Raw genomic sequence first — 12,245 nt, forward strand, 5'->3', positions numbered from 1 at the left:
ATCAATTTTCTTACCTTTTCCTATCTGCATTTCCCATTCTGCAAAGTCTACTTGCCAAAAGAATTTTCGTGTCAGCATTGTGACAACTATGAAGGCAAGCTTTACATCAGAAAGAACCAAAGACCCCGGGTAACTTACTTCCTGTGCTTAAACATATACTCCTGTGTAGCTCAAGGTCTACTATCCTTTCCCCAGCAATAATGGGTTAATTTGGAAAGAACCACAGAGAAGAGCATCCTAGAGGGCACAGGAAGTGGCTTGGGTTACCACAATGCTTCCTGTGTTCCACCAGAGTCTGGACTTAGTTTATTTGCCCCGGAGCATCCCTTGAGAATATTTATTGTGGGTTTAGGGTGGAGTGCAGAAGAGAACTCCGGAAAGGCCAGGATTGTAGGTGACACCTCTCCAGCTGTGCCTTTGGGTGTCCCAGAACACGAGGGAAGGGAGGAGACAGATTCATTCTGAATTCCCGTCCTGCGAGAATCTTCTGCAGATCAAGCTTGCAGCTAAGCGTGAGCCTCCAGTTGGCACAGAATGGCTAGAGAACCCGGAGCGTGGGCAGCCCTAAACGCTCGATCTGCAGAAGGGGGGACTGGGCTTCTAGTGGTGAAAGTGGAACAGGAAGAGGCCTCCCCCTTAGCAGAGGAGGCCAGTTGGCTGGGCAGTCCTGGGCCTGACCGATCCCGCCAGCGCTTCCGTGCTTTCCGCTACCCAGAGGCAGCCGGGCCCCGCCAGGCGCTGAGCCGGCTCCGCGAGCTCTGCAGACAGTGGCTGCGGCCAGACATGCACAGCAAGGAGCAGATCCTGGAGCTGCTGGTGCTGGAGCAGTTCCTGACCATCCTGCCAGGGAGCTGCAGGCCTGGGTGCGCGAGCAGCATCCCGACAGCGGGGAGGAAGTGGTGGCACTGCTGGAGTACTTGGACAGGCAGCTGGATGAGACACCTCCACAGGTAGAAGGAACAGGTTTAGACCCATGCCCTGTGCCTTTCAGAAACCTCAAGCAAGATCCAAGGGAGGCATTGCTCAGAACCCGCAAAGTCCCAGTCTGTGCTCGACCCCAAGGCAACCAGCAAATTGACTTGAGCCCCACAGAGTAGTTAATCGCATAAAGGAGAAGAAAAGGATTGTGGGAGAACTCAGACCCAGTGAAGCTGGGGTAGAATGTGTCGAGCAGAGTGAAGAAAGGTTATATATGTACTTCTTACTCGTGTGTTGAGTAAGACACTAGGATAGGTTTGAGCACAGTGGCAATAGGCACAAACGACTTTGTAGGTGTTTTCTTGGCTTGTCACATGTAACATCTTCAGTGGCTTGCTGGGAGTACTGTGGTGTTTATGCCCCCCCCCCCTTATAGTTCTCTCATTGACAGTGGAGAGGAATTCTAGGGTTTTGGTAGAGCCTAAAATCTAAGAGTTTTTTTTTTTTTTTTCTATCTAAATTCTTGTTTATGTTGTTTCAGAGTTTGGTACAAAGCAGAGTTGTTTTGACTTCCATCTTCTGACCTAAAACAAAGCAAAACAAAACCCTTTTTGAAATTTCATACATATCAACAATTCGTCTCCATCATATTCATCAACAACCCAGCTCCAATTTCTCCCGGCCACCACATGTCCCCTTCTCCCCTTCATACGCCCCGCCCCCTTTTAACCTATTAACCTATTAAGTTCCATGAGTGCCACTTGCTGAACCATTGAATAATCGTGTTGTCTCGATCTGTGCGGTAACGAGTGGCAGCGAGTTCGTCAGTCAGTAGCCATGTCTTTCCAGAAGGCAGCTTTTTGCATTGCACATCTCTATCCCCCAGTTCTTATGGTTTCCTGCGCCGTCTTCCATGAGGCTCGCTGAGCCCTGGGAGCCAGGGGTTGGTGTAGATTTCTTATTTGAGGATGAACACCTGACAGTCACTTATTCTCAGCTCTTTGACCAGTTATGAATCTCTGAATTAACTGCCGTTTACTGCATAGAAAAACATCTCTGTCTATGGTTGAGGGCGACACGAACTGTCATCTGTAAACACATTTTGCCTGTTTTAGGGGATTTCTTTTTTGCAGTTCCCAATGTCCTTGTGTCAGAGGATACATGGCTAGAGCTTTCTAGCCAGTGACCAGGGCACCAAGGTTCCAGACTTGGAGTTTTTGTCCTGAGCTCTGTAACAGGAAACTCTGAGCATCGATTTACTATCAGTGTCTGCGAGGGAGCTAGACTTTAAGGCGGATACACTGTCATGTTCGCTGTTACTTGATTTCACATACTGCAGTTGGATTTGTTAGTTTTTAAAATCCTGTTAGGTGGAAATTATTAAGCTTATGTTTTAGAGAAATGTTGACATTTTTATAGATTTTCCCATTAGCTTCATAATGATAGAGGGACAGAAAAAGGAAGCAAAGTCATGGTTAATCCCCAGGCTCCCCAGCTGATCTGCCCGAGCTCCCATTGTAGTATTATTTCTTATGAGCTACATGACAAGGACAAGCTGCTTAAACTGGGCCTCAGTTTCCAGTTACAAAATTCCAAACAGTTCCAAAGTTCACGGGGTTCTCTGAATTTCCATGGGTTAATATTTTCATGAAGCTCTTAGAATCAGTGCCTGATAATATAGAGTCCTCGGTCAAAGGGCGATGGGAATGTGTGATTGACTAAATAAAAGTAAATGAATGGCTTTTAGGTCCCAACTGGGGAATGGAGTCAAGAACTTCTCTGCTGTAAGGTGGCATTGGTGACACCATCCCAGGACTCACAAAGTAGCCACTCCCAGGCAATGAAGTCTCTCTTCAAGCATGAATCTCAGGAATTTTTGGAGTGTTCACCCTTACAAGCCAGAGGTGAGCATATGTTTGTGAGTGAGTATGTTTCTATGTGTGTGTGAGAGAGGGGGTGAGGGGCGAGGGAGGAATGGAGAGAGGGAGGGGGAGGGAGGAAAGGAGGGAAGAGGAGAAGAAGAGAGAGATGCGGTTCAGGTCCTTGCACATGCTAAGAGAGCAATAGAACAGCAATAGAGTGGTGGCTAACACAGTATTTTTCTCTACAGTTCTCTACCGTCTTTCTAATTTTACACCAGACTGAGAATTTCTCTTCATTTCCTAGCAGCAGCAATCTTCATTTGGGGTTCACTTAAGAGGCCCTTTCTGTTCTCTGGCTACCTTAGAGGATTCTCTGTGTTCTCAGACCCCTTCTAACCCATCGCTTTGCTCAGGCCCTTTGTTGATTTTTTTGTTTGTTTGTTTTGGTTTTTTGTTTTATAATAATGTTAGTTTAGGTGTTTTGTTTATTTGTTTTGTTTGGGCAACGTTAGGGTCCCGCTGATGGCTTTATCCATGTTAGGCAAGCACACTGCCACCAAGCCACCACTAAACCCTTATTTTGCCGTCTTAAATTATAATAAAGTATACTCTCAGTGAAAGACATAAGGCTTCTGCCCTCAAAGACTTACAGGTGAAGAAGAACGATATAGCTTGTTAATTTGGGGTATTAATGTGACGATTATATAACCTGAATTTTCATATTGATTCAGTCTTTCATTTCTTGCTTGAAGTCATCAGTGTTTGGTATGGTAATAATTTTCTTTATTTTTTTCTCCTGATTTGTTTCTCACCCAAGACCCAGGTTTTATTTTATTAAAAAAATTAATTCAATGAGCCCTCACTTTGAGTTTGACGATGCAGAGCATATATCTTTGGAAGTTCGGAAACTTATTTTTTAACTTTTCATGTCCTGGACTGTTTATATATCATGCGAAAGTACTTACTCTCATACATGTAGTTGTTTTTACAATTTGTATATTCATATGACAGCCCTTACATTAATGCCTGCCATATTTATTACCTTTGACTGCTTTTGAGACAACGTCTCTCAGTATAGCCCAGGCTGGACATGAACTGAGATCTTCATTGTTTAGACTCTCAGGTGCTTGGATTACAGGCATGCACCACTGTGCCAGGTTAGAGGGTTAGAGGTATGTCTTAAGACACTTTACCCCACCCCCCCCCCATTTAAAAGCTCCTTTAAACAGTTTGCATGTGCCTTTGCATGTACCTCAGTTTGAGAGTATGAGATGAGGTCCTAGTGGGATTATCTGTTTTAGGGGCTGCTGACCTTCTCACCTCGGTGGAAAGAGCAGATTCATCTCAGAAGACTCTCTGTAGAGATGAAAAGCAGGAGAGCTCTGGTATCCTAGGTTTTTTTTTTTTTTTTTTTTTTTTTTTTTAGAAAAACCTGGCAACACTATCTGCTCCCGAAGTCTTTTCCTTTGTGTGTTAGAAGCTATTTGACTCATAGAAGCAGTTTTCTGTGTACCTGATTTCAGAATTACCATGTTGAAGTCCTGTTAGTGACCAGTTGTTTAACTCTTAAAACCCTCTGACCATCACTTTTTTTCCTACCTTGCCAGTGTTCTAGTCAGTTTAAATGAGATGAAGCAGATTCAATCTTTAGGAAGAGTCTTGTTCACATAAGTGCTCCCTTTCCCTTCTGTACCCTTGCAGGGAAGGGAGGCTGAGGGACACTTCAGGAAGCAGAATCTGGGAGTCTAGAAGTGAGCTTAGATGCTGACTATAGTCCCTGACCTTAGAGGCGAGTGACAAGTCAAAGAGGGTAGTGGGGCTTTTCAGAAGCCCCAGAATTCTTTGATGGCACCTCCAATGTAGAACCCCCTTGTCAGTGATTGCTGGGAACACCAGCTATGCCTGGAATAAGAAGAGCAGGGGCCAGTGTATAACACTGACTGGACATGAATTTCTGGGAGTCCTTACTTCCTTAGTTTCCTATAACATGTTTCAGAAATACTTTTACTTGCTGTTTGTGTTGCTTTTGTCCAACATGTCAGCCTTCCCATTCTTAGGGACCAAGCACCCATCACAGCGCCTCCTTTCTTTAGGCTTCTGCCTAAAGCCTCTCTAGAGAAAAGAGGCATACAGAAAATATTTTTATAGCCTACTATTCTAGAGAGTGAAAAGGACTTATAAAGTACAAAAAATTAAACTTCTCATGTTCTATTAAATGGTTTTAAGGAATTTTTGTGTTGACTAGTTGGCCACTGTGGATCATGGTCTTGGTCCTCACCTTTCCCCAACTTCTTGTTTTTCCATTTAATCCTGCTTCCCATCAGCTTTCTTTCCCCAGCAGCATCCCCATCCCTGTTGTTTTCCGTACTTATTCCCGCACTTAAGCCTGCATTTAAGTATTTGTCCTTGGGATACAGAGAGCTTTGTAACATTTGTCTCCTTGTAGGGTTTCTCAAAGCTTTCTCCCTTGCAAAACATAATTAACACTTGCTGACAATTGTGTTTCAGGTCTGGAAATGAAGCCTGAGACCAGGGACTTGCCTCCAACTGAGGAATACATGGAACAAAAGCCTGAGCAGACAGTGTGCTTCCTGGGTGAAGACACTGTCCAGATTCCTACAGGTGCAGAAGCCAGTGAGCAGGAAGGCAAGTTACAGACAGCACAGAAGAATGCCACGGGAAACAGGCGGTTCTATTGCCGTGAATGTGGGAAGAGCTTTGCTCAGAGTTCAGGCCTAAGTAAACACAAAAGAATCCACACTGGATTGAAACCCTATGAATGTGAAGATTGTGGGAAGACCTTTATTGGGAGCTCTGCCCTTGTCATTCATCAGAGAGTTCACACTGGTGAGAAGCCATATGAATGTGAAGATTGTGGCAAAGTCTTCAGTCACAGCTCAAACCTCATCAAGCACCAGAGAACTCACACTGGGGAAAAGCCCTACGAGTGTGATGACTGTGGAAAACCTTCACTCAGAGCAGCAGCCTCCTTGAACATCACAAAATTCACACCAGTGAGAAGCCATTCCAGTGCAACTTGTGTGGCAAAGCCTTTAGGCGTAGCTCACATCTCCTGAGGCATCAGCGGATCCATGGTGATAGAACTGCCCCAAAGCCTCTTCATCGGAAGGCCTGGGAGGATCAGAGGAGGGTGGCAAGCCAGGGGGATGATGCTGAAGCTCCTGAGACTTATCAGTGCAGTGAGTGTGAGAGAAGTTTCACTCAGAGTAGAAGCCTTATTGAACATAAAAAAATCCACACCGGTGAGAAACCTTCCAGTGTGATGCATGTGGGAAAGGCTTTACCCGAACTTCATACCTTGTTCAACATCAGAGAAGCCATGTGGGGAAAAGAATTGTCTCACAGTGATCTGTAGCACACCTGCTAGAGTTGGTGCATACTTTCCAGTGAGCTGAAGACACCTGGAGCCCTTACTAACTGCAGAAGAGAGGGTATTGCCAATACACACTGTCCAGTGTTAGATGTTAGAGTCTGGCTGAGGTGGATTGTCTTTTCTGTTTGAAAAGTAACTGGCGCCGGGCGGTGGTGTGCACGCCTTTAATCACAGCACTTGGGAGGCAGAGGCAGGCGGATTTCTGAGTTCGAGGCCAGCCTGGTCTACAGAGTGAGTTCCAGGACAGCCGACAGCTAGGGCTACACAGAGAAACCCTGTCTCAAAAAGCCAAAAAAAAAAAAAAAAAAAAAAAAAAAAAAAAAAAAGAAAGAAAATAACTGGCACAAGACTTACTAACAGAGGACAGGGGCTGTTCTCTGCATGAGATAATGCTGAAGTGGTCCCACTCTTTGAATTTACAGGGACTTCAGAACAGGCACCCTCGGCTAGCAAATTTTTCTCCTGAGGGGATGATTCCAGATTTTGGAGTGTACTTTCTTGACTATTTGTTCATCAACCTGAATCTTTTATGTTTAGTCCAGATTTCTGAGGTTTTAGCTCCCTGTTTGTGCCTTGTGTATAGGTGCTAATAAACATTTATTTACCACAGGGGCTGATGAAATGTCTTTCAAACTGAAAATCTGTGTCTAGATTTCTGAAGAAGTTCTAACTTGGACCATTTGTGTTTGCATCTAATTGGCTAAGGTTCTAGAGTCTGAGTCAGCCCTACAGTTTTTCATACTAAGTACACAATGTTACAGAGTTCAAGTAGGAGATTCCATATATATTTATGAGAATAGAGAGTATGGTAAAAATATCTCAAGCAACTTCTGAAGATGTAGGGAGACATTCCTGTCCCCCCCCCCCCCCCCAAAAACAACCAAAACTAAAAAACAACTCCATTAGAGGTTTTTTTTTTTTTTTTTTTTTTTTTTTTTTTTTTTTTTTTTTTTTTTTTCTTTTTAACTGCAAAAGTTTTCAGTTAGGTAAATGAAAAGAAATAGTATTTTCACAAGACAAAATATCTAGATAGGATTTCTATTGTGAAAACACTATGGAAAAAGCAACCTGGGGGGTGGGTGGGTGTTTATTTAAATTTACAACTCATTTGTTACACTCCATCACTGAGGGAAGCCTGGGCAGGAGCACAAGGCAGGAACCTGGAGGCAAAACTGAAGGAGAGGTTATGGAGGAGTGCTGCTTGACTTACTGGCTTGCTTCTAATGGCTGGAGCAGCCTGCTTTATTTATAACACTCAGGACCACCAGCCTGGGGTGGTGCCACCCACAGTGACTTGGGCCCTCACACATCAGTCATCAATCAAGAAAATGGCCCATAGACTTTCCCTGCAGGTGAATCGGGTGGTTGCATTTTATAAGTTGAGGTTCCCTCTTCCCAGATAACTCTGTTTTGTGTTGAGTTGACATAAAACTGGCCAGCACAACAAATGATACAGATGATGTTAATTCTATAACGCTCAACGTGTTGGTTACTTTCCTCATGGCTGTGGCTACAAACCCAAGAAAAGCAGCTTAAGGAGGGAATGGTTTGTTTGGGTTCATGGTTTGAGACAACACATTATGTTGGAGTGCAAAGGACTAGCCTTGGCTTGGTCGGGGTCCTGAGGAAGGGGTGTTTGGGAGTGGTGAAAGAAACTACTCAAGTCAATTGGGGGAGGGCAGTACAAGCTGACAGCCTTGTGTTCTGCTAGAGATGGCTCCCCAGACAGCTCTGTAGATAGCTCTTGACTCTGCACTCTGTTGGAAACAGCTCTCTGCTAGAGACAGTGCTTTAGTGCTAGAAAAATTCTTGGATTTTCCCAACCAAAATCAGAAAAGCTACTAGAAAAAAAAAATTGGGGGTTTTCTGACCAAAATCAGAAATCCTATTAGAAAAAATTCTTAAAGAGCTGTGTTCTCTTTCCAAGCAGTTCTCTCTGGGTAGCTCTCTCCTGCAGACCAAAGCCCAGTCTTATTTACATATCAATTCAGTCATTTACTCCAGGATCCCTTTGATCATCCCAAGAAATCAGAATGTTATGACCTTAGCCACTTGATTCTTTAAAAAAGGACTGCAAGTAAATTAAAAAACAAAAACAAAAACAACAACAACAACAACAAAAAAAAACCAAACCAACCAACCAACCAACCAACCAAACAAACAAAAAACCATGGCAAATGAGTTCAGAAATCTGCCTGCTTTTGTAAGCACAAACAATAAACTTAGCTGGGTGGGATCTTGACCTGCAAACACCACTCCCCAAATCTCTTTGTTTCTGACTAGTTGGCTCACAGTGAAGCTGGTCTGTGAAGCCCCTTATACAATTCATATTGCATTCTTATATTTTGTATAGTTGAGAAATTATGTATTTTTGAACTCATGGTTTCAGAGTACTTTCCCACAGCCTTAGGGATTGTTCTGGAGATATTCACCATTTTTGCTAAGGACATAGACACACTCTTGCCTCATGGAGTCATGCTGTCTCTGGTGTAGTCATTAACCTTGGCAGAGAGGACATTCCCTGATAATCTTGAAAGGGAGAATATTTCCCAAAGGAGGAACATAAAGTTAATGTATATATTATACAAGCAATACTCACGCCCAGTGAGAGACTAGATCTTTTGGGTTCAGATTCCATCTTAGAGAATGTGACCTAAGGTTGAACTCAAGTTAACTAACAGGCAGGCAACTAACACTAATTTCCAGGTTATTTTCCAACAAATCTGCACCTCCAGGTTACAAACCTGCCCCTGAAACTTCATTTTCTAACAACCAGCAATCAGGAGGAAAGCAGAAGTTAAGTTTATGTTTGGTCCTAGCACTAGCCAGTTATGTTAAAGGCCACAATGACTTCCCAATCAAATGTGTACCAGGCTAGAAACCCCCTTGTCTCTATAATGCTTGCCTGAAACTAAGTTTAGAGCTGCCCCTCCCATTTTCCTGCATCAGAGATGGCCCAAGCTGGAGCTTGTAATAAAGAGACCCTAATGCAATCAGCTCCTTGGTGGTTTTTTGGGGTTCACAAATGCTTTCTGGCACAACACCAACAATTGTCAAGATTCATGGAGGACCAATGCCTCTGGCTCTACTCAAGGGTCGAGAAACTTTGTCAGGAATGTCCCTTGCCCAGGGCCATGCAGGATTTGGTAGTGGAGAAGGCATGCAGGCAGAAATGTGAGACAGCTGGTTGCACTGTGTGGTGTAGAAGCAAAGATCAATGTTGGTGGTTCTAGCTGGCTTCCACTTTTTTCCTTTCAATTCATTCCTGGACCTTTGACTGTGGATATTTTTTCTAGGTTCAAAGACAAGTTGAGACATGCTATAAAAGTTAAGCAGATTTAAAGTAAAATGTATGTGACATAAAATAATTTTAAAAATATTTGCTTATTATAGCCCTAAAACTTCAACACTCAAATTCTTATGGACTACTTAGCTCATGTTCTTTTTGTCTTTATTTTGCGTGGCTATTATACAAATGTTTGTGAAGACCTTTGGTAAATCATAAAACTTGGTGCAAGTGTAACTTAAATTAACAAAGAAGCCTGTGCTTCTTTTAGGCTTTTGAGCTTAAAGCTTCTCTGCAGAGGAGGAAATACAGAAAAGTATTTTTAGAGCTTACTATTCTAGACACTGCAATGTGTAACTACAAAAAAAAGGGCTCTTTTCATGTTTTACTAAATAATTTTAAGGAATTTTGTGTTGAGTAGTTGACCATTCTTTTTATTTTCTTCACTAAAAAAGAGATATAACCTATCTATTTTCTTTTCTTTTATTCCTTGTTTGGTTTTTTGTTGTTTATTTGTTATGTATTTAGTTGAGTCAGGCCCTGGCTAGCCTGAAACTCACTATATAGATCAGGCTGAACTCACATAGATCTCAGTACTTGGATCAAAGGCATGTGCCCCATTGCCTGTTGCAGTAAATATTTAAAAAATGGTCGCTGGTCAAACAGGACTATCTAAGCTGCGGCTATCTAAACTGCTGCGGCTCTGCCTAGCTCAGCCACCATGTTCCGTGGCCAGAGGCCACATGCACGCCACAGCTAGAAATGGTTTGTTCAGCCAGAAACACCAGCCCTGCCACCCAGATGCCAGCATGGGAGATGGCTCTGCCAATCTTCCACGTTGTCTCTGCAAGGCTGGGCATTGCCCAGACCATCCCACCAACGACGAGGGCTCGGTAAAATGAGACTCTAATGCTTAGATTATCCAAAGCTTATATATTTGGTAATGATCAATAACAAGATGCGCACTCAATCAGAGGTGTAACCAAATACCCAACCTAGATATACCAACTACCTTTGACTGCGGGAGACACATGAACATTTGCCTCCATGTTCCCCCCCCCCTTCTTGTCTCTCTTGTCTCTCTTGTCTTCGTTCCTCTCCTAGCTCCTCCTCTTCCTCTCCTTATTCCTCCCACCTTAGCTCCTCCTACAAATGCCTGAATTAACTTACCCATTTTTCTGTCTACTATCCTGGTAAGAAATTAGTATGGTACCTGTTCTTTACTTGGAAGAATAGTAAGACCTTTCAATAAGCCACCTAAATTTCTTTATTTATTTTCTCATTTAAAATTTTTTTTTTCTGGTACTGGGCACTTAACCCAGGACCTTGACTATCTGAAGTGTTCTACCACTGAGCTATATTCTCCCAACTCTTTTTTGTTTCTATTTTGAGAAAGAGTCTCACTAAATTGCCCAGCCAGGCCTTGAACTCACTCTACGGCCTAGGCTGGCCTTGAACTCACTTAATAGTGCAGATTGACCTTGAACTATTGAATCTCCTTCATTAACTTTCTACATAACTGGAATTGTAGATGGATACCACCAGGCCCAGCTAGAATTCTCTTTATTTTGGCAAGGAATTTTTCTCTGTCTCTTCCTTTACTAGAAAAAAGAAATAGGAGTCATAATTTATCTTACAAGGTTGTGAACATGTGATTATACAACAAAAAGTAATATGTGAATACTCTGAAAATGCACACTGGTAGAGAAATAGAGATAAACACTGTTATCTCAAACCTCTATTACAAGTACGTTTGTCTATGGTAAAGATTGTGTTAATAGGTTTCTTCTAGCTTTGTGATGGTGTTGCAACACCAATGAAAGATGCTAGAGATTGAATTCAGCAAGTTTCTGTCTTCTTTCTCGATTAAGAATTGAACACCGAAAAGCTGAGAGCAGGGAGGCAGGAATGGGAGGATGGTGGGAGCCCACCCTCATAGTAATTGGAGAAGGATGATAAGTTAGGGGTTAGGCATCAGTGAAGTGGAGGGCCTTGGTGCCTGAAAGTTTGTATTCCCCAGTGTTGGGGAATTCGAGAGCAGGGAGGCGGGAATGAGAGGATGATGGGAGCACACCCTCATAGAAACTCCCAGAATCATATGGATTAGACATGACAGAGGCAGGCCGCCAGAAGACTAGGTTCCAGAATTCGAACAAACAATTATCTTGATAATAAATTTGTTTTGAGAATTGTGTATATTGCAGAATACATAGCTTTGGTATATCTACTCATCAGGCAAGCTGAGCACACCTGCTCGAACCTCTGTTGTCTCGGAATTCCAGATGGATGCAGTGAAGACACATTGTCAGAGGCTTATCAATTTACTCTCCCCCCCCCCCGCCCCTCTTCTAATCTCTTTTTTAAAGGTTTATTTTATTATATATACATTCTGGCTGCATGTACATCTGCATTACAGATGGTTGTGAGCCACCATGTGGTTGCTGGAATTGAACTCAAGAGCTCTGGAAGAACAGCCAGTGCTCTTAACCTTTGAGCCATCTCTCCAGCCCCTCTTCTAATATCTCAAAGGTTCTGGGGATTCAACTCAGGACCTATACCATGGACCCAACTTCTTAGCGTTTTGTTTTGTTTTGTTTTGTTTTTGTTTTCATCCTGAGTCTGAGCCTCTGTGCTGGCCAGGTTGGTCAGCCTCCTCAGTTGCTCCTATGCTCACCCTGATTTCTGCTATCCATGCCCCAGGGATTTACATTTTATTCATTTAGTTATTTTCTCTTTATTTATGTGCCAAATTTCCCTGCAAAAAGCCAAGATAAAAAACGTCTTT

At 43.0% G+C, this 12,245-nt stretch overlaps 1 protein-coding gene and 1 non-coding gene across 2 annotated transcripts; one reads left to right on the top strand and one right to left on the bottom strand.

Moving 5' to 3' along the window:
- Positions 1–275: 275 nt before the first annotated feature.
- Positions 276–6,343, top strand: LOC117701455 (zinc finger protein with KRAB and SCAN domains 3-like). Its single transcript, XM_076706255.1, is given in 6 exon segments — positions 276–847; positions 850–950; positions 2,666–2,822; positions 5,289–5,741; positions 5,744–6,052; positions 6,055–6,343. Coding segments are annotated over 6 exon segments (1,428 nt in total). The 5' UTR covers positions 276–534; the 3' UTR covers positions 6,150–6,343.
- Positions 6,344–8,031: 1,688 nt separating this feature from the next.
- LOC117701456 (U7 small nuclear RNA) lies at positions 8,032–8,095 on the bottom strand. Its single transcript, XR_004605735.1, has one exon. It is a non-coding gene; the product is annotated as a U7 small nuclear RNA (small nuclear RNA).
- Between the last annotated feature and the right edge of the window lie 4,150 nt (positions 8,096–12,245).

This window comes from Arvicanthis niloticus, unplaced genomic scaffold (assembly GCF_011762505.2).
Source record: "Arvicanthis niloticus isolate mArvNil1 unplaced genomic scaffold, mArvNil1.pat.X pat_scaffold_1097_arrow_ctg1, whole genome shotgun sequence".
NCBI lineage: Eukaryota > Metazoa > Chordata > Mammalia > Rodentia > Muridae > Arvicanthis > Arvicanthis niloticus.